Below are 23,233 nucleotides of genomic sequence, written 5' to 3'. Positions count from 1 at the left end.
TTTGGACATTCTGAATTCTCCCTCTGTGTACCGAACAGGCACCGGGATGTGGCGACTAGGGGATTTTCACAGTAACTTCATTGAAGTGTTAATGTAAACCTACTTATAACACTAATAAATATTATCATTATTATAACAAGGATGGGAGAAAGTAAACAAAATGGTCTTATTTTTGAACTACAATTCCTCCGTTCCTAACTCGAGGGAATGTAACTGAGGAGGTGAGGTTTTTTTACAGTAACCGTTAGGGAGATCCCATAGTTTGCCCTCACGATACCTGGAATTGTTGGCACTGATCTGCTGGCAAAGCTCATCTGCTTCAGCACAGAAGCTGGGCGCTTCTCCGTTTGGTCCGACAAATTGGTGTCACTCCTGAATTCCTGCTTTCGCGACAGCTGAAAATGGCAAAAATAACTTCATGAATCAGCACTGGACCACAGAGTCGGGGGGGAGGCGGGGGGGGGGGGGGGAAGCATATGGTCAACAAGGCAAGGAATTTGGTCATGGTGAATTAAACTCTCTTTATTCAGACAATCAGTATCAATATTAAATGCTTCCAAATGAGGAACAGTAGAGTTGGATACAGAGTGGAGCTCCATCTGCATGGCCATTTCAAATACTTCCAAGCCAGGTTAGAGGGGTAAAGCTCTTCTTACACTCTCGTAACCAGGTACAGCAGGGGTTGACTAAGATTAAAGCTCGCTCTACACAGTTCCATGAGATACTGCGAGGGCAGGTACAGCTTGGGTTGAATATGAAGTAAAGCTCACTCTACACTGTCCCATGAAATACCCACAGGGCAGGTACAGGACGGATTGGGTGCAGAGTAAAGCTCCCTCTACATAGTCCCATGAAATATCCCTGGAAAGGTACAGCAAGCATTGAATACAGAGTAAAGCTCCCTCTACACTGTCCAATGAAATACCCCCAAGGCAGGTACAACACAATTTGGATACAGAGTAAAATTTGATCCCTCTACATTGCGCTAACCTGGCCCAGCCCCAATTTCAGAAAATTGTCTTCTGCACAGAAGTACAAAATCTCTCTATTTTCCACAGAAAGCAAACTGTGGCCTCGGAGTAAGACTTTCTTTTGAGCTGTGGCCAAACCAATTCCAGGAGGAACTGGCTGGGACCAGGCCAAACACAGCTGTGTTTTTAAGTGCAGCTTGTATTTTTCCTTTTTGGTGGATGTCTGTACACACATCGTTGAAAGTGAAACTTGAAAATATCGAAGAGATTATGAGGCTGGGCAACTCAGTTCACATTGGGCTGTGACTTGGCATTCAGTTGCAGCACTGTTGAATTGTAAATGATATAGGGAGTGATCGAACGGCTTTGTCGCACCCAACTCGGTGACGTGACAAGGCTGTTAAATCTCGCGAAAGATTGCCAGGGTGTCTAGGTGGCATTGCCAAGCTGGAAGGGCACTGCCAGGGTGCCAGGCTGACAGTGCCAAGGTGCCCAGGTGTCCCATTTCCCATGCTGGGTATTGGGTCTGGGGGAGTCCTGCCCTTGTGAGGTGGGTTGAGGACAAGCCCCGAATTGGTAAGTTGCGGCATTAGGAGGGTCTGGAGGTGTGGCGGGGGTCGATAGATCGAGGTGTGCTGATCTCATCCTGCACTGGCGAGCTGACCAGAAAGTAAGATAAGTGTAGCCTCGGCAGGGCGTTCCCTCAGATGCCCCCCCCCCCCCCCCCCCCCCCCCCCCGAAATGTACTGTTTCATTTGTTGTTCTTGGCGCTGTAGGCTTGGAAAAACACCCCGTTATTTGAGCCAAAATCGGGACTCTGTTTTTTTATGTTAAATGGTGCCGATAGTCACTGTTCAATTAGTAATTAGACATAACTCAAGTCTCTTTGAGCCAACACTCCAATTTTACATGAGGAGAGAGAATTCATCACTGAATCTTTAATGCACAAATTAAATGAGATGTTGGAGTTCACACGCCAGGGGGCGGGATTCTCCACTCCTGTGCCGGTTGGGAGAATCGCCTGGGTCGCCGAATTTACCCGCGACGCCGGTCCGACGCCCTCCTGCGATTCTCCCAAGCGGCGAGAACGGCTCCGTCGAATTCCGCACTGCGCAGGCCGGAGAATCGCCCGAGACACCCAAAATGGCGATTCTCCGGCACCCCTGCTATTCTCAGGCCCGGATGGGCCGAGCGGCCAGGCCAAAACGGCGGGTTCCCCCCCGGCGCTGTCCACACCTGGTCGCTGCCGGCAGAAACAGCGCGGGAACATTGGGGGGGGGGGCAGCCTGCGAGGGGAGGCAGGGGGGATCCCACACCGGGGGGGGGGGGCCTCAAATGGGGTCTGGCCCGTGATCGGTGCCCACCGATCGTCGGGCCGTCCTCCCTGAAGGAGGACCTCCTTTCTTCCGCAGCCCTGCAAGATCCGTCTGACATCTTCTTGCGGGGCGGACTCGGAGAGGACGGCAACCATGCATGCGCCAACCCGCGCATGCGCGCGTGACACCAGTTATGCGGCGCCCGCCGCGTCATGTATGCGGCGCCGCCTTTACGTGGCGACAAGGCCTGGCGCGTATAAATGACGCGGCCCCGCTCCTAGCCCATTATCGGGCCCTGAATCAATCGGGATGGGGGCCGTTTCGCGCCGTCGTAAGCCTCAACGGCGTTCACGACGGCGTGGGCACTTCGGCGCGGGAGTGGAGAATCCCGCCTATTTTTGTATTGGTGGTTGAAGGCTCAATGTTATGGGGCGGTATTCCCCAGCCCCACCAGACAGGTGTTCCTCAGCAGCACGCCATTCGCTGGCGGCAGGATTCTCTGCTCCCGTCGCTTGTCAATGGCATGTCCCATTAAAGCCACTCCAGCCCACCCCACCGGGAAACCTGCAGGTGGGGGTGCGCTGCCAGTGAGAAAGGAGAATCCCCATGGCCAGAGAATTCCCGCCATGGGGATGGCACAGAGCTCCCCATGGTTCTCCATGACAGTTTCATTGGGTCAGGTTTTGACCTGTAGATACTTAGGATGCACATGAGACATGAAATGCAGTGTGCTCATCCAGCGGAGAATACATGAAGTGGGCTTCTGTGTGTTGGGGGGGGGGGGGGGGGGGGGGGGGGGCGGGGGGAATGGGGCACGCAAAGAGGGGATGAGGTTGATGGAAAGGTGCAATAATTGACAGCCTTTGTGACTCATCATCCATTGGAGTTTCGACAATCCGGCCAGTACGGATACGATTTTTTTCAAACAAGTGAGTAAATACTTTGTGCGCAAGTTGTCAGTTGTCAAGGATTTTGAAAAATCCTACTCAATGAATCTGGGAAATAAGTTTAAAAATCACCAGTTTAAAACGTACCACAAGGAGAGAGGGAAAATATGAAGAGAAATGTCTTTACGGTATGGAGGTACAGTGTTTAGCACTGCTGCCTACGGTGTTGAGGACCCGGGTTCGACCCCAACCCCGGGTCACTGTCCGTGTGGAGTTTTCACATTCTCCCTGTGTCTGCATGGGTTTTACCCCCACAACCCAAAGGTGTGCAGGGTAGGTGGATTAACCACATTAAATTGCCCCTTAATTGGAAAAAAAATAATTGGATACTCTAAATTTTTGTTAAAATGAGAAATGTCATTAGCTGGAGAGGTGCTGCAACAGGGAATGTTTTGCCGTCATAAGTGTTTGAAGCTGAGATCACTGCACCTTTCATGGGACAAGTGTTGAATAAACATTTGAAGAGAGCAGTGGGAGAGCATAGGGCATTGAGATTAGTCGCTTCAATGGTTCTGGGATGCCAACAACCAGCTCAGAACCAGCTGCATGGCTGTTTATGGGTTTACTATTCTTTGCTGCACTGTGCTTTTTCAATATCCTTGAGCAGTATTTAATGGTGATGATGGGAAAACTGGTGAGAACCCTGCATCACCTCTTATGAAGAAAGACTGCCGAATTAAGTGCAAATCATGCATTTGACAGGACAGCAGCAGGCCTTCATCCAAGGAACTTGGGCGGAAGACACACCCGCTGAGTCCTCCCGCTGAGAGCTGCCGGCAATTCAGTGGCTGACAGCTGTATCGAATAACTGCACCAAAGCGGGAGGCAGTGACATTTGTCGGTATGACAGGGCAGCATGGTATCACAGTGGTTAGCACTGAGGCTTCACAGCGTCAGGGGTCCCAGGTTCGATTCCCGGCTGGGTCACTGTCTGTGCGGAGTCTGCACGTTCTCCCTGTGTCTGCATGGGTTTCCTCCGGGTGCTCCGGTTTCCTCCCACAAGTCCTGAAAGACGTGCTGTTAGATAATTTGGACATTCTGAATTCTCCCTCCGTGTACTTCATTGCAGTGTTAATAATAATAATAATCGCTTATTGTCACAAGTAGGCTTCAATGAAGTTACTGTGAAAAGGCCCTAGCCGGCACATTCCGGCGTCTGTTCGGGGAGGCTGGTACGGGAATTGAACCCACGCTGCTGGTCTTGTTCTGCATTACAAGTCAGCTGTTTAGCCCAGCCCCTATGTAATGTAAGCCTACTTGTGACAGTAAAGATTATTATTATTATATGACACCCATCCAAGGCATAGGATTGTGGATGGACGCAGCCATACAGGAGAGAAGATTCCAGGGTAGGGTTGTGGAGAAATGGGGGGATTAGGGGGTTTGGATGCAAGGGTAGGACAGTAGATGTCAGTGAGGCCCCAACTGTCTGGTGCCAGTTCCCTCAATCAGGCACTGAGTGCCTTTGGAAGTGAGAATCACTGGGGGACAGCAAGCAACCTGTGGGGGTGAGGCCCATTAAGGAGGCAACTCCACTGACCATATGACCTGCTTGGGGCTAATCACGTGTGGGCACATGAACCCCTGTCAATGGTGGGTTTGTGCGGGGCTCTGGGAACAGGAGCCCGGGTGGTGTGGGGCAGCGAAGATTACAGACCTATTGTATAGTGTTCTGTGCCTGTTATCTAACTGTCTTTGCCTTTCATCAATAAACCCCTTTATTAACCACTGGAAGCTTCCAGTGTATGTCTCGAGTCACCACACAACCCAACAAGTGTTTGTTTGTTGTGCTTCCCCTATGGCAAACCCTTGTCTGCTGCTGGATTAAGCAGAAGTGGAATCAAGTCCTTAAGTGAGCAATAATTGGCCACTTTAGGGCCTCTGCTGGTGCTGAAGCAGGAAGACGTTCATGGACCCCACTAGACTTAATTGGGGTCAAGGCAGAAAGGTGGCTGCGTCCCTAACCGCCCACAATCCTGTCAGACTAAAGGCCGGCACGGTAGCACAATGGTTAGCACTGTTGCTTCGCAGCACCAGGGTCCCAGGTTCGATTCACGGCTTGGGGCACTGTCTTTGCGGTGTCTGCACATTCTCCCCATGTCTGCATGGGTTTCCTCCGGGTGCTCCGGTTTCCTCCCACAAGTGCCGAAAGACGTGCTGTTAGGTGAATTGGATATTCTGAATTCTCCCTCTATGCACCCGAACAGGCGCCGGAGTGTGGTGACTAGGGGATTTTCACAGTACCTTCATTGCAGTGTTAATGTAAGCCTACTTGTGACAATAAAAATTATTATTATTAAATGCCACCCTGCTGCCACCAAATTTGCCATTGTGGGTGGGCATTCAATTAGGCCCATGCAGTATCACATGTTACTTACCCTTTTGGTTTCTGAAGGCTCTGCCTTGCAGTCTGCAAACAGCACGCTGCTCCTCTTCTGCCTCTTTCTCTCCCTCCTTAGTTTGACCTCCCCATCATCTTTGATGGCCCGATCTGGTGCCTTTTCTTCAAATCTGGCAATAGGCCTGGGGCTGTCTGGAATCACATTGCTGGAAGCGACAGAGAGGATTCATGTGAGGTAAATTAGTCACCTGATCTTAAAAACGGCAAAATAATTTGATCAGCATCCTGGTGAACAAGCTGGATTAAATGCGCACAATCCATGATACGGCTGGACAATGTCTATACCAGTCCAAAGTCAAGTGAACTCAAATTGGCGGAAGGGATGTCAGACACAACATGGAAGAACTTTTTCACAGAAACAGCAATGCAGACCTGGAGTAATCTTCTTTTCATAGTGTTGGAGACACAAACACAGGTTATTAAAGTGATATGATAGGAAGTGGGGGGTGCAGAGAGAGGGGTCACATCTAAATCTCTTGTTCAAAATGTGTGCACCAGTGAGTCTCCCTTACCTGAATCTGCCTTGTGAGCAGCTGATAGGCCTCTAACTTTACAACAAACCTAACTTGTTCTCATTCAATGTCCATTAAGTTTGTGCACACTATGTGGGAGTTTGCAGCCATTCGAACCGGGACAGTGGAGAGCACGAACAATGAGAAACCCTGTTGACAGCAGCAGGACTGGAAGACCCCGCCCAGTGCATTAATCCTTTGGACACTTAAAAAATCTTTGATGGAATTGTCTGCCAGGTTTCTGCAGCACTTCAATGAGTAATTGTTGAGGGCATTCCTGAGAAAAAATGGCTTCCCTCAACTTCTTTTGTCCTGAGGCCTTTTGTGAAATGGATGATGATTGCGGGCCTTCACTACTTGCCTTAATCCGGCCAATAAATCCGACAAAGATACAAGGCTCTGGGAAATACAGGGATTTCTCTACTGAAGACACAAACACACGCACCATTTCCAGGCCCAGGAAAGATCACTCTAAAGGGGTCTTGGGGCCGAGGAGATATTCCCTGGTAGGCCATGGGTGAGATTCTCCATTGTGAGTCTACCTCGCTACCGTTGCCAGCGAGGATGGAGAATTTGGCCTTCAGCTACATCTCCATTCACTGCAGTGGGAATGGAGAAACCTGCCGTCGTGAATGAATGAAGAATCAAAGTCCCTGACTGAGATGAGATCATTCACATTACAGGTCAAACCTCATGGCTCTCCAGACAACCTCAAAGGTTGCTGAGAAGCAGCATCATTTCTAACTCTCTTGCAGCCAGCCTATCCATACAACACAGACTCTGATACTCGGACTCCATTAGTTACTATACAGCAGTTAGACTGCACATTCAGTCACATAGTGGAATTGGAGCACTGATAAAATAGATCTGAGAATGTTCTTCAAATGGTGTGGAGGTTTGACATTTAAGGAGTAAGTATGGAACTTGGGGGTAGGGGATGGCTTGGGGGGACCTTTCTTCATCCACTGAGTTGGCGATCAAAGTGGACAGTTTCAATATGTTTAAGGGGTAATTAGATAAATCAGAAAAAGAGAAAACCAGAGGTGGTGGGGCTGGGGGAGGAGGGGGGGTTGGGAGTGGTGTGGGGAAGATGGTGAGAGTGAGGGATAGCCGGGGTGAGGTAGGAGTAAGTGATAGGTTGGATAATGTGAGAGTGGGTAAGGTGAGAGCGAGGGATAGGGTGGGAGGAGTGAGAGTGAGGGATAGGGTAGGGGGGGTGAGAGTGAGGGATAGGCTGGGAGGGATCAGAGTGAGGGACAGGACGGATTGGGTGGCAGTGAGAGATAGGGTGGGATTGAGGAATCGGGTCTATTGGTTGAGAATGAGGGGTAGGTTGGGAGTAAGGGAAAGGCGGATAGGGTAGGATTGAGGAATAGGTTGGATTGGGTGAGAGCGAGCGATAGGGTGGACAGGATGAGAGCAAGGGATAGGGTGTGCAGGGTGGCAGTGAGAGAAGGGGTGGGTAGAGTGAGAGTGAGGGGTCGGGTGGGTATAATTGCAACAAGACATCCCTGCTCCTGTCCTCGCATCCTCCCGCTTTTAAGGCCAAACATACCATTTGACTTCTTTACCACCTGCATGGCTACTTCAGTGACTGGTATATGAGGACACTTGTTGCACACTTGCCTCTGCTAATTCTTTGCCATTCATATAATAGTCTGCCTTCCTGCTTTGGCTACCAAAGGGGATAACCTTGCAATTATCCAAATTGTACTGCATCTGCCATTCATTTGCCCATTCACTCAACTTATCCAAATCACACTACAGGCTCTCTGCATCCTCCTGAAAGCTTACCCTCCCACCCAACATTGGGCCATCTGCAAATTTGGAGATATTACATTTTGTTCCCTCATCCAAATCATTAATATATATTGTGAATAGCTGGGGTCCCAGCACCGATCCCTGCGGTACTCCTCTAGTCACTGCCTCCTATTTGGAAAAAAGACCCATTAATTCATGCTCTTTGTTTCCTGCCTGCCAACCTGTTGTTTATCCATCTCAATACACTACCCCCATCCCATACACTTCAATTTCACATGCTAATCTCTTATGTGGGACTTTGTCGAAAGGCTTCTGAAAATGCAAATAAACCACATCCCCTGGCTCTCCCTCGTCAACTCTACTAGTTACATACTTGAAGAATTTTGTCAAGTATGATTTCCCTTTCACAAATCCCTGTTGTCTCTGTCCAATCCTACCACTGTTTTCTAAGTGCTTGCTATAAAATCTTTGATAATGGATTCTAGAATGTTCCCCACTACTTTTGGATTTGTTTATTGTCACGTGTACCGAGGTACAGTGAAACGTATTTTTCAGTGAGCAGCTCAAACAGATCATTTAGTACATGAAAAGAAAAGAAAAAGAAAATACATAATAGGGCAACACAAGCACAATGTAAATACATAGACACCTTACTGACGCCAGGCTGACTGGTCTATACTTCCCTGCTTTCTCTCCACCTCCCTTTTTTAAATAGTGGCATTACAATAACTACCCTCCAATCTGTAGGAACTGTTCCAGAATCTGTAGAATCTTGGAAGATGACCACCAATACATCCATTATTTCTAGAGCTACTTCCTTAAGTACTCTGGGATGTAGAATACCAGGCCCTAGGGATTTATCAGACTTCAATCCCATCAAATTTCCCAACACTATTTCTCTAATCTTGATCACCTTTAGTTCCTCACTGTCTCTGAACCCTGCATTCCCCAACATTTCTGGTATTTTTTTGTGTCATCATTTGTGAAGATAGAACCAAATTATGTATTTAGTTGCTCAGCCATTTCTTTGTTCCCCATTATAAATTCCCCTGTTTCTGACTGCAAGGGACCTACATTTGTCTTCACCCATCCTTTTCCCTTCACATTTCTCTGCAAACATTTAAAGTGAGTTTGTATGTTCCCTGCAAGCTTATTCTTGTACTCTATTTTCCCCTTCTTAATCAATCCCTTAGTTCTCCTTCACTGAATTCTAAACTGCTCCCAATCCTCATACCTGTTGTTTTTCTTGGTCAGTTTTAAGCTTTTTCCTTGGATCTAATACTATCTCTAGCTTCCCTTGCAAGCCATTGTCTGTCCATCTTTCTCGTTTTACTTTTGTGCCGGACAGGATTAAACAACTGTTGCAGTTCCCCCATGCGCTCCTTGAATGTTTGCCATTGACAATCCACAGTCACCCCTTTAATTAATGTTTCTAAATTGATCATAGCAAACTCACGCCTCATATCATCATGGTTTCCTTTATTAATATTCAGTGCATCTAGTCTCAGAATGAAGTATGTCACTCTCCACTTTGATGAAAAACTCTATCAAATTATGGTCGCTCATCCCCAAGGGGTCTCGCACAACTAGATTGCTAATGGTTCTGTTCACATTGCATAGTACTCAGTCTAGGATGGCCAATTCTCTCATTGGTCCTCAATTTATTGATCCAGAAAATCATCCTGTATACACTCCAGGAATTCCTCCTCAACGGTATTGTGACTAATTTGACTTTCCTAATCTATCTGCAGATTAAAGTCACCCACAATTACAAAAGTTCCTTTATCATATGCATCTCTACTTTCCTGTTTGATTCCATTCCCAACATCAGTACTACAGTTTGGGGGTCTATAAATTTCTTTGCCCCTTGATGTTTCTCAGCTCGATCCATACAGATTCCACATTGTCGGAGCTGATATCTGTCCTCACTATTGCGTTAATCTCCTCTTTAACCAGCAATGCAACTCCACCACCATTTCCTTTTTGTCTGCTCTTGCTAAGTACTGAATACCTCTGGATGTTCAGTTCACATCCCTGGTCACCCTGCAGCCATGTGTCCGTAATCCTTATTATATCATACCCATTTACATCTATTTGCGCAATTAGTTCATCTGCTTTATTGCGAATGCTTTGCGCGTGAGATGAGAGTGAAGGATATGGTGGTTAGTGTGGGATTGAGAGATATGGTGGGTGAGAGTATCTGTACAGACCCCTCAGTTACGTTAATCTGAATACATTTGGTTCCCAGAATGTACATTCCACAAATGGTAGAAAGATGTTCTTTTCAATCTGAGGTTGTAGAGAAGTTTGTATGTCCAATGATGATCAATTATTGTGTATTAAACTGTCCACAGTGAAATTGCCACTTGTCCTCACCTGTCCGCAGTCAGTTTGGTTGGCGTGTTGCATTCGGCGTTCATGGTCGAAAGGGAAATCATAGATACTTGTCGGTAGGATCTCAGCATGGACCTCGGTCGGCTTGTCCGTTTGTCATCAACATCGGGCTGCAAGGTAAATTCAAGAAAGAATTCAAGAGTGAGAAGTCAAGTGATGTATTATAGGTCAGCCTTGGCTCAGTGGTAGCACTGTCAGAGCTGAGCCAGAGATGAGTCAGAAATTCTAATCCAGGTTGACTCCCCTGATGCAGTAGTGAGGGAGTGCTGCACTGCCAGAGTCGCTGTCTTTCAGATGAGTCTTTAAACCAAGGACCCCTACGCCCTGTCAAATGGATCGAAAAGATCCCACGGCACTCTTCATGAGAGAAGAGTTCCTCCAGTGCCCTTACTAATATTCATCTCTCAACTAACCCCTCCACCAAACAGATTATCTGGTCATTTACCTCACTGCTATTTGTGGGTCCTTGCTATGTGCAAGCTAGCAACGCTTATTGCCAGAAAGTCAGGGCTTTTATTGAGAAACAATCCTCAATCTTCTCAACGCTGCACTGATGGGTGTGCTGACTTTTTAATGACACCTAAAACTAGTCCCTAATCAAGTGGGTGTTAAAGATCCTATGGCAGCACTTCAATAAATGGCAGCAAGCTATGGGGTGTCTGACCAACATTCATCCCTCAACGAACATCAACAAAGAAAACATGAACTGTTTACCCATCCTGGGCTGATTTGCACCATCTTATATTCATAAACAACTCCTTTCCCTACTATGCAAATAAAATTGTCAGCACTCTTGCCTCTGAGTCACAAGGTTCCATGTTCAAGTCTCACTCCAGGGCGTGAGAGTAAAATCAAAGCTGATAATGCAGTTCCGTATGGAGGGAGTGCTGCACTGTTGAAGGTGCTAACTTTTGGATAAAACGTTAAACCGAGGACTTACTCGACCGGATGTAAAAAATTCTGCGTCACTATTTTGAAGAAGACTTTCTGGCTAATATTCATCCATTGACCAACATCGCAAAAATAGATGATCTGGCCATTAACACATTCCTGTTTGCTGTGTGTAGATTGGCTGTTGCATTGTTACAGCATGAAATACTCTTTAGAAAGGGCCTCATTGGCTGTAAGACTCTTTGAGACGTCCGGTGGTTGCAAAGTCTTTCTTTTCTTCTTCAAAATCTTTAGCTCATTAAAAGCTTGCTGAATGGGTCAAGGCAGGTGCCAAATTAGTGGGCAGAGATATTTCAAGGCAACTATTTGAATTTAAAAGGACTCGAGTTGTATATGTTTTCACATATTCTTTTACATGGACACGAGACATCGAGTATGGCTGATGATTGCCCCATTGGCCACTGACAGGATTGGTGGCAGCGGTCTCTACGGAACACTGTAACCACCTTCCTGTGCTGCCAGACAATCCAAGGTACTTGCTAGAAAAAACATTCTAAGGTTGGGACATAACGGCACCTAATGATGACCTCATCTCAAGGTCCCTGGCTATAATGGCCTAGAAAGATGAGTACATCCCAGGTGGAATACATCTGGAGGATTGAAAACTGGGTTGCTTGACCTGCCAGGGAGATTCTTCTGACAGTCTTCTGGGACTCTCTCGCTCTCTCCTGCTGCCTGCCTGCTGTGCGTGTGTTGAGGAAGAGCGGTGAGAAGTTACTGCGCACACTGAAGGCTGTGCAGTGACTGTAAACTGAACTGAAATCTCTCGATTGAACCACAGAACCAACAATTCGGCAGCAGAAGTCAACTTTACTGGAAAGAATCACATTGGTTGCAACCCGTCATCATCTAGTTCTTGCAACTCAAGGTCTTCCATATAACTTTTTCTTTATATTTATTTCTAAACGGTAGGTGCATGAGTTTTAACATTTCTCCTTACTTTTTTTTAGTAGTTAATAAACTTACTCTATCTTAACTCAAGGAAAGCCTGGATATATATGGAGGCACAGTGGTTAGCACGGCACTGCTGCTTCACAGCGTCAGGGACCCGGGTTCGATTCCCACCTTGGGTGACTGTGTGGAGTTTCCACATTCTCCCCGTGGGTTTCCTCTGGTGCTCTGGTTTACTCCCACAGTCCAAGACGTGAAGGTTAGGTGGATTGGTCACGCTAAATTGCTCCTTAGTGTCAAAAGATGTGGGTTAGTTGTGGTTACAGGGATAGGGTGGGGGATGGGTCTAGGTAGGGTGCTCTTTCAGAGGGTCGGTGTAGGCTCAATGGACCAAATGGCCTCCTTCTGCACTGTAGGAATTCTATGGTTCCAAATTGGCTTCTTTTGAAACATAACCACTGGGTCTGGAAAATATACCCAAGGGAAAGGGAACCTTATCAGATTAGACCTTTGTTGCTACCAGCAGAGGGTGGGTTGAATAAAGACACGGAACCAGTCACCCCTCCTCACCCGGGTTTGTGACAATTTGGGAGTATTCCAGCTGGATGTTGACAGATCGAGGGGGTCTCGCCTGGATCAATAACTTTTGGGGAACGCCACCTGGGGTTGGTTGTGACACCATGAATCTGCGACCCAGTAATGGGGTGACTCATTTTAGGAGAGGGAGGTAGAAAGCTTCCAGGGTCAGAGAGGCAAAATAACTCCCTCCTTGCACACTACCACTACCCGACCATCCTTCCTCCTCTAGTGTGCATGTTAAGGAATACAAAGAAAGAAAAGGTTGTCCTCTTCAGCAAAGGTGGCACAGTGGTTAGCACTGCTGTCTCATTGCGCCAGGACCCGAGTTCAATTCGGGCCTGGGGTGACTGTGTGGTGTTTGCACATTTTCCCCGTGTTTAGGTGAGTTTCCTCTGTGCGTTCCGGCTTCCTCCCACAGTCCAAAGATGTGCAGATTAGGTGGATCGGCCATGCTAAATTGTCCCTTAGTGTTCAAAGGTTAGGTGCGGTTACGAGGTTACAAGGTTAGGGCAGGGGAGTGGGCCTAAGTAGGGTGCTCTTTCAGAGGGTCGGTGTAGACTCAATGAGTCAAATAGCCTCCTTCTGCACTGTAAGGATTCTATGAAAGGGAACCCAGGTACCTTGATCCTCGGCCACTTACCAGCTCCCTTAACCCATACTCCTTCTGTACTTTAATTTTTAACTGTTGGAAACATTCTTCCATCCGGTCGTGGAAAGGTTGAAGATCACCCGACACTCTTTTTTTGTGAAGCTGTATTCCTTTTTCAAGCAGTGGGACCTTGTGAAGAGAAAGATGAGAAAATTCTTAGCACATTGCTATTCAAAATACAGCAGAAGAAACAAGTGCAGTCCTGCCCCTCTTGCCCTAAGTCTGGTGATTGGGATGATGAATGAGCTGGCTGTCTCTTCCATGAAAGGTGTGCGAAAGGCCAGCTGAGGCAAATGGAGTATAGATGGCATAGGCAAGGCCATATTTATTGGCCATCCTTACCTTCCCTAGGGCAGTGATTTTCATCGTAGAGGTCACTCGGTCATAAATCCTGGAATTCCGTCCCTAACAGCACTGTGGGTGTACCAACACCACATGGACTGCAGCAGTTCAAGAAGACGGCTCACCACCACCTTCTCAAGGGCAATTAGGGATGGGCAACAAATGTTATCATCTCCAATGACACCATTAAAGAATAAAAAGTAGCGAGGGTTTGACCACTTAGTTGCCCTAAGATGCTAGCCTCCCTCGTAGAATGGGCCCATGATGGAAAATGATGTTCACCAGTTACATAAATGGATTTGGACTAAGGATTAGGAGTACAGTTTCAAGACGTGCAGATGACTCCACATTGGAATGTTAAAGCAGATGAAAATAGCATCAAAACATGTGGAAGATATGCAGGATGGCTGTGTAATTGGGAAATGAACTTCAAGAACCAAAAAGCTCTCATGGCGGATGCTGGAAGCCTGAAATAAAAACAGAAAATACTCAGCAGGTCAGGCAGCATCTGTGAAGAGAGAGACAAGGTTAAAGTTTCAGGTTAATGTCGTTTCATCAGCGCACTTCATTCGATAATAGGTGTGAGGTAGCACATTTTGACGAAGAACAAAGATGATTTAAGTGGAAACTAGATAATAAAATGTGGCAGAAAGGAATAGGAGGACTTGTTAGTTCGGTGAGGTGTAGAAGGAAAGGAAACTCCTGTGGAGCATAAACAACATCATGGGGCCTAATTCTGTGCAATACTCTGTTGCAATGCTTTTTTAAAAATCGGTTAGCTTGCAAAGCCACTTCAGGAGGCAATAATTAATTACGTAGTGATCAACAGGGATTAATTATTGGTGAGGCCAGATAGGGCAGCACTTGAGAGCCTGGCAATCTGACAGTTTTGTTGGACATTTTATTTTTTATGGTCTCTAGGACCCAAGTTCGTTTCCGGCATTAAGTGACTGTCTGTGTGGAGTTTGCACTTCCTCCCCATTTCTGCTTGGGTTTCCTCCGGGTGCTCCGGTTTCCTCTCACAGTCCAAAGATGTGCAAGTTATGTGGGGTTACGGGGAATGGCGGGGGAGTGGGCCTAGGTAGTGTGCTCTTTCGGAGGGTCGGTGCAGACTTAATGGCCCGAATGGCCTCCTTCTGTACTGTGGAGATTCTGTGGACACATCACCACAAAACACCACAATTTCACAACTTTCCTTGGTGGGACTTCAATGCAGCACCTTGGTGAGCTATCCGAACACCAAACCACTGGGATGCTATACGGTGCAAAAGAAAAACTGATAGCACCATCATCACCATGAGTGCAGAGTCAGATCACCGCCTTAACAGAGAATGATTTTTTTTATTCCTTCATGGGAAGTGGACAGGCCGCCAGCATTTACTGCTCATCTCTAGTTGCTCATGGGGCTGAGTGGTTTGCTAGACCACTTCAGAAGGCATTCAACAGTCAATCACATTGAGACATGTCTGGAGACATTCACAACGGTTTCATGGTCATCATTAGACTTTTAATTCCAGATTTTTATTGAATTCAAATTCCACCATCTCCCATAGTGGGATTTGAACCCTGGTCTCCAGAGCATTACCTTAGGGTCCCTGGATTACTAGTCCAGTGACAATACCACTGCACCAGCGCCTCCCGATGCTTAGCTGGAAACATCGAGCAAGTGATCAGTTAGGATTGTGACTGAATTGTCCTGTGTAACATCTTTAAACCAACCGACAAATCTGATGCCAAAGCTGCTTTTTTCCTGAAGAATAGAAGGGCACTCTGCAGTCATTGACTGCCACCTAGTGGAGTTTTGCAGTACTGCAGCATATTGAGCATATTGGAGTTGGGGGGGGGGGGGGCAGTTCCAGCGGCACAACTCGCTGGCAGAGGAATGTTCTGCTTTGATAATGTTCAAAAACAGGCCTAAAATTGCATATTAGCAAATATCTGAGAGGCATGCCCCGTGAAATCATTCACTGGATGAGTTAACGTGAACCAGTCAGATAATACTGCGTGTCCATTCAGGAAAATTATTTTTTGATGGTGTGATTAGATTCCAAAGGAAATATTCACCAAGGTTTCCAGACCCGGGAGGGGGGGCGGCACTAATGTAACACCAATTGTCTGACCTGTGTTTAGAAAGTGGTGATTAATAACCCAACAGTGTGGCAAGCAAACCAGGAGATAAATGATGGGACACTTAAAATGAAACGTTACTTATTGCCCCTTTGTTCTTTGAACATTTCTGTTTAGTGATTATACAAATAGTGAAATTGAGGAAAAAGAGGCGGGTTGGCTTGTGGAGGTAGGAGGCCATTTGATGTAACTTTCAAGAAGACATCTAAAGACTTGACAACCCTCAGTTACCCATTTATACTACCTGGTCATTTTTGTTTGGTTGAGAATTTAATTCTTAATCACTTCATTCAAATTGGATATTAGATTTACCCAGTGATTTTTGAAAGTAATATATCCAGAGCGTGTGAATGGATTTGGAGATTTAATATGGAGAGAGTATGTGCGGTTGGCGATTCTATACGGAGAGTGTATACGGGATTCGGGATTCAATATGGAGAGTGGATATGGGATTGGGAATTCTATATGGAGAGTGTGAATGAGTTTGGGGATTCTATATGGACAGTGTGACTAGATTTGGTATTGCAAAATGGAGAGTATATGTGGGTTTGGGGATTCTTTACATATGATGTACATGGGATTGGGGATTCTATATGGAGAATGCCTGTCAGACTGGGGATTCTGTATGGAGAGTGTGTATGGGATTTGGAATTTTATATAGAGAGTGTATATGGTGTGGGGGATTCTACATTGAGACTGTGAATAGGTTTGGGAATTGTATCTGGAGATTATGAATGGGGTTGGGTATTCTATATTGGAGTCTATATGGGATTGGGGCTTCTAAATGGAGAGTGTATATGGGATTTGGGATTCTATATTGAGAGCAGAATTAGGGATTATAAATGGAGAGTGTATATGGTATTGGCGATTCAATATGGAGAGTGTATATGGGATTGGGGATGCTATATGGAGAGTGTTTTTGGGATTGGGCATTCTATATGGAGAGTGGATTTGAGGTTGGTGATTCAGTATGGAGAGTGTGAATAGGATTACGGATTCTACATGGAGAGTGTCTCTGGTATTGGGAATTCCCGAGGAGAGTGTATATGAGATTGGGAATTCTATATGGAGAGTGTATATGGGATTGGGAATTGTATATGGAGAGTGTATATGGATTGGGGATTCTATATAGAGAGCATGAATGGCTCATGGGATTCTATCTGGAGAGTGTAAATAGGATTAGGGATTCAATATGGATAATGTATATGGGATTGGAGATTCTATACAGAGAGTGTTTATGGAATTGGAGATCCTCTTTGGAAACTGAATGCTGTGAGGGATTCTATATGAAGAGTGTATATGGGTTTGGTGTTTCCATGTGAAGACTATGAATGGGGTTTTGATATGAAGAAAGTATATTGGTTTGGAATTCCATATGGAGAGTATGAAAGGGTTAGGGAATTCTATGTGGAGAGTGTGAATTAGTTTGTGTTTATGCATTCGACACAGGAAGTGTGATTTTGTTTGAACATTCCATATGGGATTGTGTTTGGGTGTTGGATTTTAGATTCTATTTGGAGAACGTAAATGGATTTGATTTTTGCTATCCTATTTGGAGAGTGTCAATAGTTTTGTATGTTGAGATTCTATGCAGAATATGAGAATTAGTTTATGGATTGTCCATGGAGAGAGTGAATGGGTTTAATAATTATATATGGAGAGTGTTTAATGGCTCAGGAATTCATGGTAGCACAGTGGTTAGCACTGTTGTTTCACAGCGCTAAGGTCCCAGGTTCGATTCCCGTCTTGGGTCACTGTCTGTGCGGAATCTGCATCTTCTCCCCGTGTCTGCGTGGGTTTCCTCCGGGTGCTCCGGTTTCCTCCCACAAGTCCCAAAAGACGTGCTTGTTAGGTGAATTGGACATTCTAAATGCTCCCTCAGTGTACCCAAACAGGAGCCGGAATGTGGCGATTAGGGGATTTTCACAGTAACTTCATTGCAGTGTTAATGTAAGTCTATTTGTGACACTAATAAGGATTATTATGTAGAGAATGTGAACTGGCTCAGGGATTGTGTATGGAGAGTGTGAACTGGTTTAGGGATTGTATATGGAGCATGTGAACTGGCTCAGGGACTGTATTTAGAGAGTGTGAACTGGTTTAGGGATCGTATATGGAGCATGTGAACGGGCTCAGGGATTGTACATGGAGAGTGTGAACTGGTTTACGGATTGTATATGGAAAGTATAAACTAGTTTTGGGATTGTAAAGAGAGAGTGTACACTGGTTTAGGGATTGTATATGGAGAGTGTACATTAGTTTAGGGATTGTACATAGAGAGTGTGAACTAGTTCAGGGATTGCATATGGAGAGTGTGAACTGGTTCAGGGATTGTATATAGAGAGTGTGAACTGGTTTAGGGATTATATATGCGGAGTTTGCACTGGTTCTAGGATTTTACATGGAGAGTTTTGGGGCGGCACGGTGGCGCAGTGGTTAGCACTGCTGCCTCATGACCCTGAGGACCCGAATTCAATCCCGGCCCCAGGTCACTGTCCGTGTGGAGATTGCACATTCTCCCCTTGTCTGTGTGGGTGTCACCCCCACGACTCAAAGATGTGCCGGGTAGGTGGATTGGGCAGGCTAAATTTCCCCTTATTTGGGGAATTAACATTAAAAATCAAAAAGTATATAGAGAGTTTTGAACTGGTTCAGGGATTGTTTATAGAGGTTGTGAACTGGTTCAGGGATTGTCTATGGGGAGTGTGCACTGTTTCAAGGATTGTAGATGGAGCATGTGAACTGTTCAGGGATTGTACATGGAGAGTGTGAATGGTTCAAGGATTGTAAATGGAGAATGTGGGAGGCAGTGGCAATAGCATAGTGGTACCATTGTTGGACCAGTAACCCAGAGATCTAGGATAATGATCTGGGGACCCGAGTTCGAATCTCAATAAAATATCTGAAATTACTAATGATGACCATGAAACCATTGCTGGCTGGATCCTAAAGGACATAGCTGCTAGACTGGGACTACAGCAGGTGGTGAGGGAACCAACAAGAGGGAAAAACATTCTTGACCTCATCCTCACCAATCTGCCTGCTGCAGATGTATCTGGCCATTACAGTACTGGTAGAAGTGACCACCCTATAGTCCTTGTGGAGACAATGTGGCGTTTTCACATTGAGGATGTTGTGTGTCACTGCCACCGTGCTAAATGGGATAAACTTCGAACAGTTATTACAACTTAAGACTGGGCATCCATGAGGTGCTGTGGGACATCAGCAGCAGCAGAATTGTATTCAACCTCAATCTGCAACCTCATGACCTGGCAAATCCCTCACTCTACCATTACCACCAAGTCAGAGGATCAACCCTGGTTCAATGAAGAGTGCAGGAGAGCATGCCAGGAGAAACACCAGGCATACCGAAAAAATGAGGTGTCAACCTGGTGAAAGTTACAACACAGGACTACTTGTGTGCCAAACAGCGTAAAGAGCAAGTAATAGACAGCTAAACGATTCCACAACAAACGCATCAGATCTCAGCTCTGCAGTCCTGCCACATCCAGCCGTGAATGATGGTGGACAATTAAACAACTCACTGGAGGACGAGGCTCCACAAATATCCCCATCCTCAATGATGGAGGAGCCTAGCACATATGTGCAAAAGACAAGGCTGAGGTATTCGCAACAACCTTCAGCCAGAAGTATCGAGTGGATGATCCATCTCGGTCTCTTCCTGAGGTCCCCAGCATCACAGATGTCAGTCCTCAGCCAATTAAATTCACTCCACATGATATCAAGAAACGGCTGAAGACACTGGATACTGGAAATGCTGTGGGCCCTGACAATATTCCGACAATAGTACTGAAGGCCTGAGCTCTTGCAACACCCCTAGCCAAGCAGGTCCAGTACAGCTACAACACTGGCATCCAGACAGATATGTAGAAAATTGTCCAGATGTGTCCTGTACACAAGAACAGGACAAATCCAAACCAGCCAATTACTGCTCTATCAGTCAAAGTGATGAAAGGAGTCAACAGTGCTATCAAGCAGTGCTTACTAAGTAATAACCTGCTCACGGATGCTCAGTTTGAGTTCCGTCAGAGTCACTCAGCTCCTGACCTCATTACAGTCTTAGTTCAAACATGGACAAAAGAGCTGAATGCCAGAGGTGAGAGTCACTTGAAATCAAGGCAAGATTTGACCGAGTATTGCATCAAGTGCCCTAGCTAAACTGGAGTCAATGGGAATCAGGGGGAAAACTCTGCGCTGGTTGGAGTCATACCTGGCACAAAGAAAGATGGTTGTGGTGATTGGAGCTCAATCATCTTAGCTCCAGGACATCACTGCAGGTGTTCCTCAGGGTAGTGTCATAGGCCCAACTATCTTCAGCTGTTTTATCAATGACCTTCCTTCCATCATAAGGTCAGATGTGGGGATGTTCGCAGATGACTGCACAATATTCAGCACCATTTGCAACTCCTCAGAAAATGAAGCAGCCCATGTACAAATGCAGCAGGACCTGGACAATATCCTGGCATGGGCTGACAAGTGGCAAGTTACATTCGTGCCTCATAGTGTCAGGCAATGATCCTCTCCTCCAAGACAGGATCTAACCAACGTCCCCTGATATTCAATGACATTGCCATCACTGAATCCTCTACAAACAACATCCTGGGAGTTTCCATTGATCAGAAACTGAACTAAACTAACCATATTAATATGTAGCTACCAGGACAGGTCAAAGGCTAGGATTCCTAGGGCGAGTAAGTGACTTCCTGACCCCCCAAAGCCTGTCCACCATCTACAAGGCACAAGTTAGGAGTGTAATGGAATACTCTCCAATTGCCTGGATGAGTGCAGCACCAACAACACTCAAGAAGCTCGATACCATCCAGGAAAAAAGCAGCCTGCTTGATTACTTCCCCTTCCACAAACATTTAAACCCTTCACCACCACTGAACAGTGGCAGCCATGTCTACCATCTACTAGATGCACTGCAGTTACTAGCCAAGATTTTTTAGACAGCATCTTCCATATCCATGACCACTACCATCTAGAAGGACAAGAGCAGCAGATGCCTGGAAACCCCACGAACGGGGGATTCCCCTCCAAGGCATTTACCATCCTGACTTGGAAATATATCACTGTTCCTTCACTGTCGCTGGGGCACAATCCTGGAATTCCCTCCCTAACAGAACTGCGGATGTGCCTACACCTCAGTGGAGGGAGCAAACTGTTTCAGGGATTGTATATGGAGAATGTTAACTGGTTCAGGAATTGTATATGGAGAGTGTGGCCTGGTTCAGGGATGGCATATGGAGAGTGCAAACTGGTTAAGGGATTGTATGCACTGGTTCGTGGATTGTATATGAAGAGTGCAAACTGGTTCAGGGATTGTATATGGAAAATGTGAACTGGTTCCGGGATTGTATATGGAGAGTATGAACTGGTTTGGGGATTGTGTATGGAGAGTGTGAATTAGTTCAGTGATTGTATATGGAGAGTGTGACCTGGTTTAGGGATTGTCTCTGGAGAGTGCGTATTGATTCAGGGATTGTACATGGTGAGTGCATACTGGTTCAGGGATTGTATATGGAGAGTGTGACCTGGTTTAGGGATTGTCTCTGGAGAGTGCGTATTCATTCAGGGATTGTATATGGAGAGTGTTAATGGATTAGGGTGGTGTGATTTTGTATGGAGTGTGTGAATATATGCTTGGGTTTTAACAATCTGTAAAGTCTGCGAATTGCTCTATCTGGAAAGCAAGTCTGAATGGGTTTGCAGATTCCATATGGACAGTGTACATGGGTTTGTGATTTTTGATTCTGTATAATGAGTGCGATGACTCTGATCAAGGCTTTGTTCTTACCTGCCAAGCTATGAGATCCTTGAGCTGAATCAGTTTGTCCCAATCTCCTGGGTGCTCTTGTGAATAAGCATCCGTGAAGAAAGCCTGAAAATATGGATCAATTAAACACCGGCTCAAGACCAAAAATCCTCTTCTGCTTAAATAATAACCTGCTCCCCCTGACTGTCAGCCCGTGGTAAGTGGCTGCATTTTGTCTTGTTCAGACACGTTGCTAATTTGTGTGTCTACATTGCTCTTTTAGAAAGATAGTAAATTCAGTCTTTATTTACCATAGTGACTGAGAGAAAAAAAATCTTTAAATGTATAAAGGGAGATTCATTTTCAAACTGTATAATAGAGGATAATGTTCAACTAAATTCACCAAATGCCCCTGAAGATTAAATAGAAAGCCAAAACCATGGCCCATTGCAGATTCCAACAGATGTGTAAAAGAATGGCAAGAAACAATGCTTTGGGGGTTTTTATATGTGTCTTACCTCAAAGAACCTTTGTGCCTTCAGCACTTATATCTCCCTTTCAAGCTTTCAGATACTTTTGGATTCTTTCCTCTGACATTTGTGAGTCTACGTTGGATATTACTTTAACTTACGTTATGCGTGTTGGTTCTGGTGTAATTACTTGCTTTTTCATATCCTCAGTTTACCAGCGGGGTCATTGCTAAGTTGTTGTTTCATTTTTGGCAGTGCCAGCTTTGTTTTTGTCAATGTGTTCAGTGGTCTCCTAGGCTAATGTGTCTGATAGTTGTGTGGAGGTGACCGTTTTGTTTTAATTAGCGATATGCTTCAGACTAGATGTGTTGTACCAGCTGCGGTATCCCTCTAATCCTACATTGACAGCTAACTTATTTAGCAATCTGTGTCACATTCTTTCAGTCCCATTAATGGTACCTGACCCCTGAACATTATGGGACATTTGATGCATTCTATTGATTGTTTTTATATTACCGCTGTAATTCATCATCTATAATAGGATCTTATCCTCTCTTTAATAGGGAAAAAAAAATCATTGCTGCACTGCTCTCATCGGTCACTTCTATATATACCCGTCCATGAGGCCCACATCAAGAAAATATACATTTTATCCCAGGCTGTTAACGTATGCCTTTGTGTGCGCGCTTTTGGGTTCATTCTGTGAGTAAATAAAGTTTGTGAAGTGTCGCCGGATCTTCAACATTCCAACAAAAATTTACTATTTCCAGTTTTGAATAAGTTCTTACCAAACATTGTAAAGAATCATAATTAAAATAGATACGCAAAATATCCACATGAAACTTTGTTTGTTTGGATCAATAGTTCGGCACCGATGAATAATGCCACACTGAGTCAGTGCAGGTATGATCTTACACTGCCTTAGTAGAGGTATATATTCTTAATAAAGTATAAGTTCATAAATTCACACTCACACAATACCAGTGTATGATCCCACGTTAGTACAGGTGAGGTGTACAGGCATGCTAGGCTAATGTGAGTGTAGATCACAGGGAAGTCCATGATTTTCCACTCCTGCTTTCGGGCTGCAGGAATGACAGCGACGACAGATAATCCCGGCTTTTATGCCGAGGGGATTTCCCTAAT

At 45.6% G+C, this 23,233-nt stretch overlaps 1 protein-coding gene and 1 long non-coding RNA gene across 2 annotated transcripts in view; one reads left to right on the top strand and one right to left on the bottom strand.

Moving 5' to 3' along the window:
• Positions 1-23,233, bottom strand: part of LOC140426764 (dedicator of cytokinesis protein 2-like) — a 1,003,703-nt gene that overhangs the window by 4,216 nt on the left and 976,254 nt on the right. The window contains exons 46-50 of the mRNA XM_072511919.1: positions 21,660-21,743; positions 13,364-13,501; positions 10,285-10,412; positions 5,613-5,781; positions 278-395 (exon numbers count right to left, since the gene is read on the bottom strand). Coding sequence (XP_072368020.1) covers positions 278-395; positions 5,613-5,781; positions 10,285-10,412; positions 13,364-13,501; positions 21,660-21,743 — 637 coding nt within the window. The remainder of the gene's footprint in view (positions 1-277; positions 396-5,612; positions 5,782-10,284; positions 10,413-13,363; positions 13,502-21,659; positions 21,744-23,233) is intronic.
• Positions 1-23,233, top strand: part of LOC140426766 (uncharacterized) — a 77,097-nt gene that overhangs the window by 48,081 nt on the left and 5,783 nt on the right. The window lies entirely within an intron of this gene.

The sequence above is a fragment of the Scyliorhinus torazame genome, chromosome 7, assembly GCF_047496885.1.
Source record: "Scyliorhinus torazame isolate Kashiwa2021f chromosome 7, sScyTor2.1, whole genome shotgun sequence".
In the NCBI taxonomy this organism is placed as follows: Eukaryota; Metazoa; Chordata; class Chondrichthyes; order Carcharhiniformes; family Scyliorhinidae; genus Scyliorhinus; species Scyliorhinus torazame.
The sequence above is the reverse complement of the archived record's forward strand: the minus strand, read 5'-3'. Positions and strand labels throughout refer to the sequence as shown.